Consider the following 18694-nt stretch of genomic DNA (forward strand, 5'->3'; position numbering starts at 1 on the left):
GTTTATTATAGAGATACAAAATGACCAGCAATTTAAAAAGTCTTAGAGCATATATCAGACACAGACAAATAAAAAAAATAAAAATAATAAAGAAATGTTTACCCGTCTGTTTCCTCTCCCTTCAGTGTGCAGTTCTGAGCCGGAGAACATCCAGGCGGTGCCGCACAACCTGAGCAGCCTGCTGGTGACGTGGGAACGTCCGAGGGCCGTGTACGACGCCAGCATCGAGAAATACTCCGTCAGCTACCGCCTGGACAACACTCTGAACGCAGCGCCCTTCATATACCTGACCGACGGAGACCAGGACGTGGTGAGAGGGAGTCCATATCATCAATGAGGATTGTCTCAGAGTAGTTTCTTCACTCTATCAAGTCCCAAAAAGCAGATCTAACCAAGAGTCCAACTAGCGTTCGAGAAAACCAAGAAAAATAAAAACATTCGACAGCTTTTCTCTGCTTTCCAATTATTGAGCACATAGATGAGAGTAACACCTCAGAATCAGGTGTATTACCAGGTAGGCTGACACGTACGAGGAATTTGACTTGATGTCATGGTGCATACAAGTAAAACAAACAAAAAATATTAATTATTGAACACATTACTTTTTTACATGTACATGAATCATCTAAACTGGGTCTGTAAAATGGTTCTTCAAAGCTGTTGTCTTTACCTCCTCCCTCCACCAGGGGGCGAGACCGGAAGACCTGCTAGCTAACACCAGAAAAAACACAATTATTCAGTGTTTTTGGTCAGAAACACATAATAATAGTAGTTATGCAGCATCAATAAGTCATTCTCCTTATATTCACATACACGATACACTATTAGCTACATGCTACTGGCTAAAAACAATAATAATCCTAAAACCGGAAGTTCAATGTGTCGCCAACATCCGGTCCGCGGAAAACACGACAACAGTGTCCCTTAAAGTTCCTGCACAATATGTTGATTATTTCTTCCACATGTAAATTAATCATCATCTAAAATGGTTCTTCAAAGCTGTTGTCTTTCTCCCTCCACCAGGGGGCGATAGTGGGCGACTTGCTAGCGAACACCAGCTACGTGGTGCAGGTGGTGGCGGTGTGCACCAACGGTCTGTTCGGACGTGTGAGCGACACGCTGACCGTCTCCATGCCCGTAGACGACCCCGGTAAGAGACACCGTGCCCGAGACCGAGCCCGAGACCGAGCGTAGAGTTCGGCAGATCAACTGTACAGATCGTTTCTCACTGCGATTCTTTTTTCAGAAGTTAAATCTTAATATGGATAAATAGTTATTTGACTTCTAAGCAAATTATTTGGACATTGGAAAAAATTAACAGTAGAATAACTAAATGTATGGAAGCCCGTTCCCAATGACATCTTTTTGGTTCTGACAAAAGATGAAGTGTAAAATATAAATAAAGTGTAATTTATTAGATGCTAACTAAAATGTTTGTTTACAACTACATTATCAAAACTAATGTAATTTTGAATAGATTTAATTTGCCATAATTTGGTTTGAGACTTATACTCTAAAAATAATAAGTTATACTTATACGCAAAAAATAGTAAGTACGTACAAAAGCATTTCAACATTTGTCTTATTTTGTCATAGTATAGTTTCTGGCGTTGGCTCAATTGCTTTTTTACTCAAATGAAGTAGTTGTAGGTAAATGTTATTTAAAATCTCATAATTTCAGTCTTTGTACTGCTTTACAATCTAATAATTGTGGTTTATTATTATTATCTTCATTGTGACTTAAAAAGTCAAATAGTTTGATTTAGTTTATTATTTTTTAAACCAGAATTTTGAAAAATTAATAATTTTGACTGACATGAGTATTTTTATTTTATTATTTCACTTCCACACTTTTAAAATAAAATAAAATGTCTTTCCTGATACAAATAAGTAAAAAGGCAATTTGGAAACTTGGGAGAACTTAAAAAAAATCTAAAGTGAAAAAATATACCTACAGTTAATGAATTGTGCGTAAACAAAAACATTTTAAACCAGAATTTTTAAAAATTAATAATTTTGACTGACAGGAGTATTTTTTTAATTTTTATTTCACTTCCACACTTTTAAAATAAAATAAAATGTCTTTCCTGATACAAATAATTAAGTAAAAAGGCAATTTGGAAACTTGGGACAACTTAAAAAAAATCTAAAGTGAAAACATATACCTACAGTTAATGAATTGTGCGTAAACAAATCCAATAGCTAAGCTTCTTCATTAGGGTTAGTATTTGTTCTGAAGCACATTTCATTTTTGATTTTTTTCTTATCTTCATATAACAAGTCATGTGTTTTTCATCAGCCACGTTCATTTTCTTTTAGAAACCTTTCCATCCTCACACTCGCCCTCCTCTGACACGACTAGATATACATTGTGTTTTTCTTCCTCTTTCTCTCACTCTTCACCCCCCCTGCCTTTCACTCTGTGTTTCGTGAGGATTTAATCCCACAAGCAGTGCTGTTGTTTCACAAGTTTCTCTGTGTACTCCCTTAATTATGCTTTCTTTATATATTTCCTAAGACGATAGAACACGCTTGGTTTGGGATCATTTCCAACTCGCCGTTTTTGTTTTGTTTTCATTGTGTGGCGTCCGCTCCCTCTGCCTCTCACAGTAAGAGAAATGTTTGCATGTGTGCAGCAGCATTTTGTGTAACATGGCTTGGACTGATAATCGTAGTAACTTTGTATTTCCGCTGAACTTTACATTAAATAAACTAATATGTCTTTCCACAAAGAAAAGAAAATACCCTGCATCCTATTTCAGTGTCAGCTGGCATGAATGGGTGATATTCTGCGATAGATTTACGTGACTGATTTTCATGTAGCATGCCGGCTTAGTTAACGCTTACACTAAGCTAATGCTTACACTAAGCTAATGTTAGCACCCAATCTTAGCTGTTTACATATTTTTGAAGAAAGTCCTGTCTTGTAAAAACCAATACAACCTTACATTATGGCAGCTAATAAAGGGTTTTCCAATTCAGAGCAGTCATAGAGATTGTCACGTTAGCTTAATGCTACCCCAGCGCAGCTAGCATAACATTAGCACTAGCTACAACTTTAGCTGTACTTGTTAGCCGATTTTACATTAGTTGATCAACAGAACATTTATTCTATGATATTATTAATTGATGAATAAATGATTAAATAGATTCACTTTATATTTACATGCATTCAGCTTCAGAAATCTACAGATTCGTGGCTAGTTATTTCATATTTAGCATTTTACATTAATTGTTTCAAGCTATCTACGAACGCAAGTAAAGATTATTGTTTATTGCTAAATCCATCTAATATTATAATATACAATCACGAGTAAGTGATAAAATGCATGTTTTTGCATATATTTTTTGTGTTTTTAACGCGATTGTTGAGTCGCCCATTTCTGTTGATCAACTAATAATAAATTAACTAAAATTACGAACACTTAATAAAGTAGTTTTTCCTCATTTTATTTACCAAATATACCTCAAGAGCTTTCCATTGATCAATTTAAGTAGATTTTTAGCCTCAAACCCTGAGCCCCTCCCGTCGAATCCACCTCATTAAACTTGTAAAACCTCACCTCATGCTTCACACCAGTTTGATCTGGTCTCCATGATGTGTGACTTAGCCTCAGACAGGTAAGAGCCACACCCCCCTGTGTGCTGTGCGGATGATTCATTGCAAATGCTTTTTGTTCACGGTTTATTGTGTCGTGTCTTCGGGGGATCCATGCATGAAAGTCTGACGGATTTGTTGCATGCAAGTGTCTGTCCCCATGCCGTGTTGTGGTTATTATAAAGCCAAGACATTCCTTCCCCTCTTTTCCATTGTCTCCCTGCGTCATTCCTCCCATTCATCAACATCTACACATTCATATTCAGGTTTCGAAGTTCTACAGAGTTTTAGGTTTAAAATAACGTACACATCAAGATATACAGTGTCCCACGGATCTGCCTTCTCCTCTCCGTGGTGTTCTCATCACAATGTTTTCTAATTGCTTTTGCCGTTTGTCTCTGCTTTTCTGCATTGGTTTTTTATACATTTTGATTTTAGCATTTACGTAAATATACTTCAGGAAAATGTTAAAACGAAATAGGAATGAATAAAAGGAGGGATTCTATGAGTTTGACAAGAGCTACGTTTAGACGTGTCGTGTCACTAATCGTGCACTCTGTGCCTTTTTCCAGAAAGTGCAATGGATCCGGATTCAAATGAATTTGACGAAGAGGTAAGACGACCTTTTTATACATTGATTAACTTTCAACTCTGTCTCACTCCCAACACGTCAAACAGACACCCTTTAGCGTCTGTAAGAGATGCTTCCTTCATATCAATCATGTCCTTAGACCCTCTGTCCTCAGACCCTCTGTCCTTAGACCCTCTGTCCTCAGACCCTCTGTCCTCAGACCCTCTGTCCTCAGACCCTCTGTCCTCAGACCCTCTGTCCTTAGACCCTCTGTCCTCAGACCCTCTGTCCTCAGACCCTCTGTCCTCAGACCCTCTGTCCTCAGACCCTCTGTCCTCAGACCCTCTGTCCTTAGACCCTCTGTCCTCAGACCCCCTGTCCTCAGACCCTCTGTCCTCAGATCCTCTGTCCTTAGACCCTCTGTCCTCAGACCCTCTGTCCTTAGACCCTCTGTCCTTAGACCCTCTGTCCTTAGACCCTCTGTCCTCAGACCCTCTGTCCTTAGACCCTCTGTCCTTAGACCCTCTGTCCTTAGACCCTCTGTCCTCAGACCCTCACATCGTACAAGGAAAAACTTCCAGAGAAAACCCCCAGTTTAAAGGGAACATGGGAGAAACCTCAGGGAGAGCAGCAGAGGAGGGATCCCTCTCCCAGGACGGACAGACGTGCAATAGATGCCGTGTGGAAACTGAAGAGATAATACATTTGCAACATATATCAACTAACTCCAATGTAAACCCATCTGTGTCATTATTAGAAACTCAAAGTAACAGATGTTAATAAAGCGAATACGGGATTCAAACCCTGGAGCCCGCCGTTCCTATCACGCGAAACAGAGACCTCAACGAAACCTCTGTACTCAGCGAACAGCAGTTACGTTGCAAACGGTAATGGACCTCCTTGTTGGTCAAAACCGCAATCAATCAAATTGATTCAACTTAATCAAACTAAATCCAAACATGCCAAACTTTACTTTTTCTATGAACACGGAAAGTCCCTTTGAGAAGTCCAATGGATTTCTAGGCGCCTAAAACATCGGTTTAGCCAAAAAAAATAGTTGTGTAGAATAAATTATGAAGGAGTTGGGTTTTCGGCCATCTTGGACGCAATCTTGAAATGTCACAGATGTTGCCAGACGTATGTTATTAGGGACACCTAATAACACGAAACTGTTAAGAAACCTTTTGTTGCAATTTGTTGGGGTAATGTTTTTCTTTTCTTCATACATGCAGCTGCCTCTAACAACAATAAATGAACATGCCATCCGAGACGATAGATAAGCACCAAGAGCTTCAACGTTTGAAACCAAGAGCCAAGCTGCTGTTGTTGACGAGTTGGGAGTTAAAATGTTGTTGTCTCCGTTATTAATGACTTTCCATAATCCCCTTTGTTTCACCAACAGGGCAACTATGAACCCGATCCGTCTTGGAATGAACCCATCCAAACTGAGGATTACAATCTGGCCTGGATTCCTACAAACCCGCCAAAGACCACGACTTCTCCATCTCCTGTTTTACCGCTCCCTGGCATCAGAACCACGACAGCAGAAACTGGTCGGAGGAGAACCACAACTGATCCCACGGTCAGATCCACTTCGCGTGGTCGAGTCCTAATCAAATCTGAAGAGAACGCACGTGGCGGTACCACCACAAGTCCATTAGAGATCGCATCGCCCCCGAAAACCAGGGGAAGTGCCGACGTTAGTGGCAATGCTCCCTTTTACTCCACGACAACCACCAAGAAAACCTTAATTGCCACCTCCACTACTCCGTCGCACCCCGATGCAAAGACGAATCGTGTTCTCGAAGGCATCAGTCCAAAAGACTCCACAAGAGTTGTTAGTACCACTACTCCTACACCCCCGAGTGCAAAGACAAAAGGCGGTAAAGGCCATTCTTCATTCAGCTCCACCACGACCACACCGAGTTCTCGTACCCGCGACATGAGCAGCACAACGTCATCGTCCTTCGTCCGGGCCAAGATCGACCGAGGCCTGGGGCGTCCCGTAAATGAAGAAACCACCACCATGTCCGCCGGACCCGGAAGTCTTCCAGAGATCAAAGCTTCAACTTCTCGACCGTCCTCTTCCGGCGAAGCCGTTCCAAGTAGGACCACAAGTCGTGGAATGCCTCGTTTTTCATCCACGACAACCTCTGTGGGGTTGGGTGGCGTTCTCTTGCAGACCACACAGCCGATGTCCACTGGTGAGCGTCCTTCTGTCCTCCCTTCCACCTCTTCCTCCTCCTCTTCCCCTCTATGTGACACAGCGGACCCCTCCACCTGCCTGCATGACCCTTCCTCCTCGTCCTGGCCTTTGTCTGCGTCGGACTCCCAGCATGCCGCCACCTCTCCGCAGTCCGGCAAAGATTCGGCTTTTCCTTCAAACCCTATGCTCCCTGCTTCCGCCTTTCCTCGCCCCTCACAGCCCCCCCTGTCTGGTTGGGTGACTGACCCTGGTGTTGGGTTAGATGATAATGATAGCGATGGTGATTTGTTGTCCAGGTCTTCCTCTTTGACGCAGTCCTCGGGTGACCTTTCAGTCTTTAGCGGTACCCCTCCTTTACAAACGTTGCCGGATCCGTCTGTGGCCTCTGAACCGTCCGAATCCTCCTGGGATCCGTCTCTCTCAACGCTCTCTCTGTCTCCCGCCCTCCAGCCTTCAGTTTTCCTCTCTAGCGACTTCACCCTTTCCGGCACAGCTCCGGGGTCGTCCCGCTCTTTCCCAGTCGCGTTTGATGATGCAAGGTACGCCAAGGGGAGCGCGATGGAGTCTTTTCTCCCCGAGGTTAGCGGTGATGGGTTTCCCTTAGTTAGCGGCGTGGACTTGGAGTGCGACTGTTCTCTGGAGCCTTCGGAGTCCTCGTCCTGGTTGCATGCATCTCCTCACGTCCCCCTGCCGTCCTCCGCCTGGGCGTCTGCTAGCTTAGAGCTTTACTCTAGCGTAGGTGTCCCTTCAGCCTCTGGTGTTGGTATAGACGATCTTCTACGTTCTCCGTCCGTAGCGGGATCTGATGGTGTGTCCTTACATCGGCCTCTCCTTTCCCGTATCTCGCCGTCATCGTCCTCTTCACACTCCCTCCTTAGTGACCCGCCCATTTCTGTTTCAGCCCCTGGCGTCAGGGAGTCCTGGTTCTCCGCATCGGACGAGAACCCTCCCCTACAAACGTCCTCACCCCCAGCCTCCCCCTTCACCCCCACCCAAGAAAGACCGGCTTTAGACATTAGCAGCAGTGCCTCCGGTTCGGCCCTGTCCCCCTACTCCCAGGAGGGCTTAGATCAGGAGTGGGACAGGGTTCAAGCCTCGGGATCTGGAGACGGCGCGTTGACTTATTCAAACAACGTTACTAGCACCGCAGCCCCGCCAACAACCTCTGGGTCCGGCCAGTCCTCGGGTGATTCGGACGATCGCTCCTCTGCGTTTTATTTTGATAGCGACAGTGGCAGTGCTGTCACTACGGAGGTAGCAGGCTCAGCGACACCAACCGTTCCTGCTGTACCCTCGACTTCACCCTGGTCGCTGGGCAGGGAGGAGGAGAGCGGCTCGGGTCAGGGGGAAAGCCTGTACGACAACGAGACGTCCTCAGACTTCAGTATCCCCGAGCGCACAGAAAGAGAGTCCGAGAAGGAGGAGCCAGTCGCAGGTAAAAAAGCCGTCGATTGGGGGGAAACACTCGCATTACACCTGCAACATTCCAAGGGACCAGGAAGAGTTCTGGACATCAGAAAGATGACTAATCCACCATCTGTCAACAACAAAACCGCCTTTCGTTTTTATTTCATTTTTCTCTGTGATAGCTAGAAATGTCATGCATGCAAGGTCCCTCGTTCCAGCCACCAAACAGGAACTTGTTTTAACCCACCATCACTATCTTCATCATTTTTTTTGTTGTACAAGTCATACCTCAATTTTCTTAACCACTAATTCTGCTTATTTCCCAGCATGCATTTGGTGAGAGGTCTGGTATCCAGCTCAGGTCTATGAGAAGCAAAAGCGTAAAAAAGGCGACTCTTGTAGTAATAAGAAGGAAAAGTCGCCAATGTTTTTAGTGATTTTATTCACAACTAACTTACAACACTGATTTATTATTTTAAATTAGATGTTATTAGTTTGGGTTGCAATTTCTCCTTTCTTTGTGTTTTAATTATAGGTCTTTCTCTGTGTTTTCTATCTTTTTTAAATTAATGTACCTTTCATTTTTAGGTGTGTTTGTTGTTGTTTGTTTAGCTGGTGGTTGAAAAATAGTATCGCCGAAAACCATCAAGAAATTGTGACTTTTACTTTGTATTACCTGAGAGTAGTGCTGCGTACCGGTACGCCGAACCGGTACTGGACTTGTAAAAAGTTTCGGTTCAAGTCCGGTTAAAACCGGAACGTCAGGAACCGGTACTTGGACTCGCAAAAAAACTAGCACTTACGTATATTCTGGTGTCTGTGGTTATTTAAACATTCCCTGATGAACGTTATTCAGCGTCAATAAATGAGTGCTAATCCCAGTGTGCTCAGTGTACAACATCACATGTCATTTCACCTTCGATTTACGGTTTGAAAACGTAGAATTTCGCCACATGCTAATGCTAACCGGAAGTGAAGAATTTTCAGAATAAAGTTTTAAGTTAATAGTGTGAACTTTCGGTTTTTTCAGAATAAAAGTGATTTAAATTAGTGTTTTTAATTCAAAATTACGCCATATCAACATTGATTTTAATTTCTAACAGTATGTATTGTAGAGTTGTAGAAAATACATGGTGCACAGACAGTACAGTACACTCTGACTGTACAGTCACTAGAGTGTAGCCTATACTGTATATTAGGCGTGTAACAGTGTGATGCGTATAGTCTACTCTACACTCTACCTTTCAGCAACGTTTTAGGGATTTAGGCTCAGTCAGCTCAGGGACTGTTTGGTTACTTTAGTTTGGTAAATGAAATAAATGTTTGAACTTTGTAGTAGTTCACTGTAGTTGCTGTCATAAGTCATTTGTAGACTAAGTGGCACATTTGTACTTTGTAGAGAAATGTAGACACAAGTTGGAAGGGAGCACAATAAACCTGATGAGTTTGAATTTGAGTTGATTATGAGTTAATTTTCAATTGATAATTAGCTCACAATAAGTTCACTTTAGTTACTCACACAACTTCACACAAGCCATGGGTTCAGGTCCGGACTTATAAGTCCGGACCTGAACCTGAACCTCTGGACTTGAGTCCGGACCTGAACCTGAATGTGAGTCCAGGTACGCAGCACTACCTGAGAGTGATGCCTTTTCTTCTAAATCAATTCAAGATAAACTAAGATTTTTATGCAGAACACAAACTGACAATTGCAGATAATCATTTTTACCTGATGCTTAATTTCTTTAACCTTCAGTGCATTCATTAACACGACATTCACTACTATTACTAATTCCATTATTTAAGTTTTGAGGTAGTTTAAAACATTGTATTTAAATTGAGAGGACCAAGTCTTGATGGCACTTGGTTAATCCGAACATAAGTTATATTTTAGCAAGTTGATTCAGAAAGCACTAATTCATCGAGCTTACCGCTTTGAACATGTCAAAAAGTACTATTACTTTACTCGAGTATTTTCACATAATAATACTTTATATTTGTACTCCACTACATTTATTTTACTTGCAGATGTAGATTATTAATACAAATGATCAATCAAAGCATTCATTATCATATATTATTATAGGTTAAGCTACCCAGTAATATATAAAGTAATACAACAAAGGGTTTGAACACTTAATGCATCAATAACTAAAATATATGGAGCTTAAACGGGACCTTCTGCATACTTTTACTTTTGGTACTTGAAGTATTTCTTAATGTATATATATATTTTAATTATTATTATTTTTTACTTTTATTTTAGTACGATTCTAAATGCAGTACTTTTACTTGTAACAGAGTATTTTTACAATGTAGTTTTGCTAATTTTACTTGAGTATATAATTTGAGTATTTAATCCACCTCAGCAAAAAAAAGCAAAATGCTCGTATTTTTATGATTTGTGTACCAATGAACATTTACATAATTTCTTAATCGCTCGTCTAACATTATTGAAGCTCTCTATTGTGTTAATCTACACATGTCCAAAATGCTCAATTGCAATTCAATGTACAGCTCGGGGACAAAAAGTACCCGACTCAGCCACCAGAGGGCAGCAGAGCTCTTCCAGTTTTCACAGCATCTGTCTCTGACTCCACTCAATCATTCAATCAACCTTTATTGACACCTTGCGATCAGAGGACTTCTTTACAAGCAATTGACACACATTACAATACAGTGACGTTTCCTCGGGTCGGTGAAGATGCTTCTTCATTGGCATGTGTTTATAGTGTTTCTATATGTGCATCGTTTCTGAACCTGCAGAGCGTAGATGCTACTGGAGATGTCCCTGGCCATTGTAACACCTTTGCACCTGTCGTCCACCGGGACCAGAAGTCCTTTATCTGTCCCGCAGCTACAGCTAAAGTGACACATCACAAGGCAAATGCAAACAATACAATTATCAAATAAAGAGACAAGCATACATAAATAAAAACATTCATGGTTAAAAATATTGTAAGCATTTTAAAGTGAACATATTAAGGAGTTGAGATTGTATATAGGCTATTGCACAAAATGGTTTCCATAGCCAGATGTACAGAATAACAGAACTAGGAAGTTAAACATTTAGTCGGAAGTTTTCGTGTCCTTAATTCTTATCAGATTTTCTTTGACTCTCCATCTCTGTACAAATCACCTTTCTCCTCTCCTGTCCGCGCCTTTCTTTCCCTTTCCTCCCATTATCACCGCCGCTGTGTCCAGGAGTTTCTTTACGAGGCAGACAAAACACTGTTACGTGGATGAGTGAGTGAATGGCTGTTTTACTCTTAGCGTAGAAAGCGCACAACAGGCTCTTTATGAACTAGTGAGCAGCGCCGACCCGGCCTTTCACAGCCGCTGAACTGAGTCCGACGTGCAGAAAAGGTACGTTCTGGCAAACAGTCGAGGTTAACCCACACCAGTGTTTTCCTCGCTGGCTGTCGGGCGATAAAAGCAGGATTCAGAAGCATCGGCTCGGCGAGGTCAGTTTCTGCCGACTGCTTTTCTGTTCACGTTATTCAAAGTTACAATAATGCCGATGCTTGATTGGCTCCTGAGTCCTGATGAACCAGTTTCTCGCTTGATCTGTGATGGACTTTTGATTAGAGAGCCTTTGTGATTCCTTCAGGAGATGTGTGCAGTGGGGAAGAGTTGTTGTACATCGTGTTTGAGTCTGATTGGTCATGCTACTCTTCTTGGCGTTGTGCAAATAGTTCAATGAGGACACGCTGCTCTGGAGAGAGAAGTACATTCATGGGCTTATTAAATATATCGTCTTATATTTACAAGTTTTTTTTAATGGAGTAAAATCCAGTTTTTAGTACATTCTACAAATAAATACCTATATACTTGACTCTGGCTCTGCCCGCTCAATAGGCGCTTTCACACCGCAGTACTTTTCCCACACAGGTTCATGAGAATTTGAGAGATCGCGTTCACACCGGAATAAATCCCTGAGGTGGATTAAGCCGCTGACGTCACTTCTTCTTCTTCTTCTGCTTTGGGTTTACTGGCAGGCCGCAAACCACTTCACGGCGTATACTGCCGCCCGGAGTCCCCGGCCGGAAGTCCCCGGAGTTGGGGAAGGCTTCAGTAGAAGCTGCTGGGAGTCCCAGCAGCTTCTACTGAAGCCTTCCGAGTAAATCGCCAGAACGCCGACACCTCCTCATCTCCACCGCTCCCATGTTTTATTTTGTGTTGCCATAAGTTAGTCTCTCTGCGTTTCTGCGCTGGGCTAATGCTAATGCTAATAATGCTAATGCAAGGATAATAAAATGGCGGCTTCACAAAACTTTTTGGGAGTTTTACGGGGCGTGGTTTGCAATCCGCCCAGCCAATCAGACACAGGAACCTTTTTCTCCCACGAAAGTCCCTGCTCTCTCGCAGGGACGGAAAAAGGGGGTGAAAAGGTTCATGAACTAATTTTAGTTCCGGCTCTTTTTGGTGTGAACGCAAGATTTCGGAACTAAAGTGGGAAAAGTACTGCGGTGTGAACGCGCCAAATGAACTACACTTCTATGACCAGAGAAGCTTCTCCTCATATGCAACATGTTATACCTCTGACTTCCTCGTTCACCCTTGAGTATAGTTTTACTTTTCTTCTTTCCACTTGTATTGTTTTGCCGCAGACGCCAGTAACAGCAGCCATGAGTCCAGAGTGGGTTCGATCCGGGAGCAAGAGAGGAAAGCTGTGGTTCCTCTGGCCGTCATCTCCACGCTGACCGGCCTGGGACTCATCGTGCTCATCGGGATCCTCGTCTACTGGAGGTCTGTACTGCTGTGGCTGCTGTTAAATATTAAAGGTCCCCTATCATACTGTTCTTCATCAAAGATATATCCAGAGCCTGTCTCTGATTGGCTGAAACACCAAACAGATCATTGCAGCATTACCCATAATCCCCTCTGTTTCAGCCCTGTTTCCAAATTGCTGATTCTCTGTCTGTCACTTTAGATGAAAACAAGGAGCCCCTCCCCACGCCCCTCTGAGAGACATTTGGTTACAAAGAACTCAATGGAGCTCTAGAGGAGATTCAGGTGATAAGGGGGGGGGGGGGGTTACCTTGTTGCTGATTGGCTAACGAGACAACACATCGTTATGACATCATAAAGTGGCCAAAATCTGATCAGCTCATTTTCAGACAGGTTTTTATAGAAATGGATCAAAAAGAGAGAAAATCTTTGTTCCTGAAACTTTCAGAGTCTCTTTCCAAAGAGGGGACACATGTTGATGTAGAGGAGACATGGAGAAGAGGGGACACATGTTGATGTAGAGGAGACATGGAGAAGAGGGGACACATGTTGATGTAGAAGAGACATGAAGAAGAGGGGACACATGTTGATGTAGAGGAGACATGGAGAAGAGGGGACACATGTTGATGAAGAAGAGACATGGAGAAGAGGGGACACATGTTGATGTAGAAGAGACATGAAGAAGAGGGGACACATGTTGATGTAGAAGAGACACGAAGAAGAGGGGACACATGTTGATGTGGAAGAGACGTGAAGAAGAGGGGACACATGTTGATGTAGAAGAGACATGAAGAAGAGGGGACACATGTTGATGTAGAAGAGACATGAAGAAGAGGGGACACATGTTGATGTAGAAGAGACATGAAGAAGAGGGGACACATGTTGATGTAGAGGAGACATGAAGAAGAGGGGACACATGTTGATGTAGAAGAGACATGGAGAAGAGGGGACACATGTTGATGAAGAAGAGACATGGAGAAGAGGGGACACATGTTGATGTAGAAGAGACATGAAGAAGAGGGGACACATGTTGATGTAGAAGAGACACGAAGAAGAGGGGACACATGTTGATGTGGAAGAGACGTGAAGAAGAGGGGACACATGTTGATGTAGAAGAGACACGAAGAAGAGGGGACACATGTTGATGTAGAAGAGACACGAAGAAGAGGGGACACATGTTGATGTGGAAGAGACGTGAAGAAGAGGGGACACATGTTGATGTGGAAGAGACATGGAGAAGAGGGACACATGTTGATGTAGAAGAGACATGGAGAAGAGGGGACACATGTTGATGTAGAAGAGACATGAAGAGGAGGGGACACATGTTGATGTAGAAGAGACATGAAGAGGAGGGGACACATGTTGATGTAGAAGAGACATGAAGAAGAGGGGACACATGTTGATGTAGAAGAGACATGGAGAAGAGGGGACACATGTTGATGTAGAAGAGACATGAAGAAGAGGGGACACATGTTGATGTAGAAGAGACATGAGAAGAGGGGACACATGTTGATGTAGAAGAGACATGAAGAAGAGGGGACACATGTTGATGTAGAAGAGACATGAAGAGAGGGACACATGTTGATGTCGAAGAGACTGAAGAAGAGGGGACACATGTTGATGTAGAAGAGACATGAAGAAGAGGGGACACATGTTGATGTAGAAGAGACATGAAGAGAGGGGACACATGTTGATGTAGAAGAGACATGAGAGGAGGGGACACATGTTGATGGTAAGAAGAGACATGGAGAAGAGGGGACACATGTTGATGTAGAAGAGACATGAGAAGAGGGGACACGTTTGATGTAGAAGAGACATGGAGAAGAGGGGGACACATGTTGATGTAGAGAGACATGAAGAAGAGGGGACACGTGTTGATGTAGAGAGACATGAAGAAGAGGGGACACATGTTGATGTAGAAGAGACATGAAGAAGAGGGACACATGTTGATGTAGAAGAGACATGAAGAAGAGGGGACACATGTTGATGTAGAAGAGACATGAAGAAGAGGGGACACATGTTGATTGTAGAAGAGACATGAAGAAGAGGGGACACATGTTGATGTAGAAGACAACATGAAGAAGAGGGGACACATGTTGATGTAGAAGAGACATGAAGAAGAGGGGACACATGTTGATGTAGAAGAGACATGAAGAAGAGGGGACACATGTTGATGTAGAAGAGACATGGAGAAGAGGGGACACATGTTGATGTAGAAGAGACATGAAGAAGAGGGGACACGTGTTGATGTAGAAGAGACATGAAGAAGAGGGGACACGTGTTGATGTAGAAGAGACATGAAGAAGAGGGGACACGTGTTGATGTAGAAGAGACATGGAAGAAGAGGGGACACATGTTGATGTAGAAGAGACATGAAGAAGAGGGGACACGTGTTGATGTAGAAGAGACATGGAGAAGAGGGGACACATGTTGATGTAGAAGAGACATGAAGAAGAGGGGACACATGTTGATGTAGAAGAGACATGAAGAAGAGGGGACACGTGTTGATGTAGAAGAGACATGAAGAAGAGGGGACACGTGTTGATGTAGAAGAGACATGAAGAAGAGGGGACACATGTTGATGTAGAGACATGGAGAAGAGGGGACACATGTTGATGTAGAAGAGACATGAAGAAGAGGGGACACATGTTGATGTAGAAGAGACATGCAGAAGAGGGGACACATGTTGATGTAGAAGAGACATGGAGAAGAGGGGACACATGTTGATGTAGAAGAGACATGGAGAAGAGGGGACACATGTTGATGTAGAAGATACATGAAGAAGTGGATTTTGCATAATAGGTGACCTTTACATGTTGTTGTTGTTGTTGTTGTTGTTGTTGTTGTTGTTGTGGCCACTAGAGAGCAGCAGAGGTCCACAGCAGGCTGACAGAAACACAGCCCTGACATATTATTGTCTTAAAAACTGTTCTGGTTGAACATGTCAGCATTTACATGTCTAGCAGACTGTGTGTGTGTGTGTGTGTGTGTGTGTGTGTGTGTGTGTGTGTGTGTGTGTGTGTGTGTGTGTGTGTGTGTAGTGTGTGTAGTGTGTGTGTGTGTGTGTGTGTGTGTGTGTGTGTGTGTGTGTGTGTGTGTGTGTGTGTGTGTGTGTGTGTGTGTGTGTGTGCTGGGTGTGTGTGTGTGTGTGTGTGTGTGTGGTGTGTGTGTGTGTGTGTGTGTGTGTGTGTGTGTGCGTGTGTCTACGACTAAATGCTTTTCACTTTTGACAGCAGCAGATCTTTTTCTCTGACTCTGTTTTTAATTATTTTATCGAAAAATTTGAAATACTGGATTTGTAGCAAGCTAAACTTTCTTTGAGGACTTGGTTTATGGGGACATACACCCGAAATGCTCTTATTCTGCTTGAAAACACATTTGACTTTGCAGAAAAGAAAAAGCCTCCCACTCAGACCGTGAAATAACCAACTTTAGAATCCGATCAAGGACACGCTGTCGAACGCAGTGTAAACACTCTCAGTAATATCTTTCTGATCTGCCGCGCTGGAGCCTCCACATATTGTTCTTGTTTTTGCGCTCGGCTTGTTGTTGTATCTCCAAGATTGAGCAGTGCTAAGCCGATAATAATCTGGGCAGCGGGGGGATTAATCCCCTCAGAACGACGTACCTTGGCTGCAGAGCGACGAGTGTCCACCGAGGGTCAGAGGATGGGAAAAGGACATCCGCCTGATTATGTCCGACAGGAGGGAATCGTGTTAGCGTCTTGTAGGGCGAGCGGCAGGAGGCCAAAGCGCTCTAATCCTGCTGCTCGTGTGTCCACGGCACGGTGCTCATTTGGACTCTGCTGCTGCTGCTGTGAGATCTGGAAATATGAACGAGATGTGGGTTATTAATCTGGCAGAGAACATGGGTTTAGGTTCCTAAAATAAAAACACTATGGTGGGGTTGTCAGGCCTGGGCGTCCGAGGTTACAGCCCAGGGTCTTTTATAAATAGAGTTGTGCAGGAATGAGTCCGAAAACCCAGAAATGTGTCAGTATTTTACCCCTTTCCGCTCCCTCGTCTGAAAGTCAATTGTTTTTGGATGTGTTTTTGTTTGTTGGCCTGAAAGTCTGTGGTTAACACAAGCTGAAGAGATTTTAAAGTTCTGTTCTGCGACATAAAATAAATACCCCACTGATGGATTTAAAAAGGGAGGTTGCTAAAAGTGTGTAAAAGAGGCGACTAAACATCATCACGCCCAACATTAGCCGCCATTAGCTTAGCGGTGGTGACGTGAAGTCATGTGACCGTGCTGTAGTTCCTTTATAGCCCAACATTAGCCACCTTTAGCTTAGCGGTGGTGACGTGAAGTCATGTGACCGTGCTGTAGTTCCTTTATAGCCCAACCTTAGCCGCCTTTAGCTTAGCGGTGGTGACGTGAAGTCATGTGACCGTGCTGTAGTTCCTTTATAGCCCAACCTTAGCCGCCTTTAGCTTAGCGGTGGTGACGTGAAGTCATGTGACCGTGCTGTAGTTCCTTTACAGCCCAACATTAGCCTCCTTTAGCTTAGCGATGGTGACGTCATGTGACCGTGCTATAGTTCCTTTATAGCCCAACATTAGCCTCCTTTAGCTTAGCGATGGTGACGTCGTGAAGTCATGTGACCGTGCTGTAGTTCCTTTACAGCCCAACATTAGCCGCCTTTAGCTTAGCGATGGTGACGTCGTGAAGTCATGTGACCGTGCTATAGTTCCTTTATAGCCCAACATTAGCCGCCTTTAGCTTAGCGATGGTGACGTCGTGAAGTCATGTGACCGTGCTGTAGTTCCTTTACAGCCCAACATTAGCCGCCTTTAGCTTAGCGATGGTGACGTCGTGAAGTCATGTGACCGTGCTGTAGTTCCTTTATAGCCCACACATTAGCCCACCTTTAGCTTAGCGATGGTTGATCGGTGCGAAGTCATTGTTGTGAACCGTGCTTTGTAGTTCCTTTATACCCACACATTAGCCGCCTTTAGCTTAGCGGTGGTGACGTGAAGTCATGTGACCGTGCTGTAGTTCCTTTATAGCCCAACATTAGCCACGCTTTCAGCTTAGCGGTTGAGTGACGTGAGGCATTTGGACCGTGCTGTTAGATCCTTTATAGTTCCCAACCCATTAGACGCCTTTAGCTTAGCGGTGGTGACGTGATGAAGTCATTGTGACCGGCTGGTGTAGTGCCTTTATAACCCAACATTGCCGCTTTAGCTTAGCGGTCGGTGGTTGACCGTGAAAGTCATGTGACCGTGTGTCGTGTAGTTCCTTTATAGCCCAACATTAGCCGCCTTTAGCTAGTCGGTGAGTGACGTGAAGTCATGTGGCCCCGGCTGTAGTTCCTTTATAGCCCAACATTAGCCAGCCTTTAGCTTAGTGGTGGTGACGTGAAGTCATGTGACCGTGCTGTAGTTCCTTTCATAGCCCAACATTAGCAACCCTTTAGCTTAGCGATGGTGATGTGAAGTCATATGTGACCGTGCTGTAGTTCCTTTATATAGCCCACCATTAGTCACCTTTAGCTTAGCGGTGGTGACGTAGAAGTCATGTGACCTGCATGTAGGCTGTAGTGAGTCCTTTATAGCCCAACATTAGCCAACTTTAGCTTAGCGATGGTGACGTGAAGTCATGTGACCGTGCTGTAGTTCCTTTATAGCCCAACATTAGCCTCCTTTAGCTTAGCGATGGTGACGTGAAGTCATGAGACCGTGCTGTAGTTCCTTTTATAGCCCAACATTAGCCGCCTTTAGCTTAGCGGTGGTGACGTGAAGTCATGTGACCGTGCTGTAGTTCCTTTATAGCTCAACATTAGCCACCTTTAGCTTAGCGGTGGTGACGTGAAGTCATGTGACAGTGCTGTAGTTCCTTTATAGCCCAACATTGGCCTCCTTTAGCTTAGCGGTGGTGACGTGAAGTCATGTGACAGTGCTGTAGTTCCTTTATAGCTCAACATTAGCCACCTTTAGCTTAGCGGTGGTGACGTGAAGTCATGTGACAGTGCTGTAGTTCCTTTATAGCCCAACATTAGCCTCCTTTAGCTTAGCGCGGTGACGTGAAGTCATGTGACCGTGCTGTAGTTCCTTTATAGCCCAACATTAGCCAACTTTAGCTTAGCGGTGGTGACGTGAAGTCATGTGACCGTGCTGTAGTTCCTTTATAGCCCAACCTTAGCCGCCTTTAGCTTAGCGGTGGTGACGTGAAGTCA

General features: G+C 43.8%; 1 protein-coding gene across 1 annotated transcript in view; it reads left to right on the plus strand.

Moving 5' to 3' along the window:
• Positions 1 to 18694, plus strand: part of LOC117447926 (receptor-type tyrosine-protein phosphatase zeta-like) — a 103255-nt gene that overhangs the window by 77821 nt on the left and 6740 nt on the right. Inside the window, exons 9-13 of the mRNA XM_034084943.2 lie at positions 126 to 310; positions 1024 to 1150; positions 4171 to 4211; positions 5572 to 7810; positions 12393 to 12531. Coding sequence (XP_033940834.1) covers positions 126 to 310; positions 1024 to 1150; positions 4171 to 4211; positions 5572 to 7810; positions 12393 to 12531 — 2731 coding nt within the window. The remainder of the gene's footprint in view (positions 1 to 125; positions 311 to 1023; positions 1151 to 4170; positions 4212 to 5571; positions 7811 to 12392; positions 12532 to 18694) is intronic.

This window comes from Pseudochaenichthys georgianus, chromosome 6 (genome assembly GCF_902827115.2).
Source record: "Pseudochaenichthys georgianus chromosome 6, fPseGeo1.2, whole genome shotgun sequence".
Lineage (NCBI taxonomy): Eukaryota > Metazoa > Chordata > Actinopteri > Perciformes > Channichthyidae > Pseudochaenichthys > Pseudochaenichthys georgianus.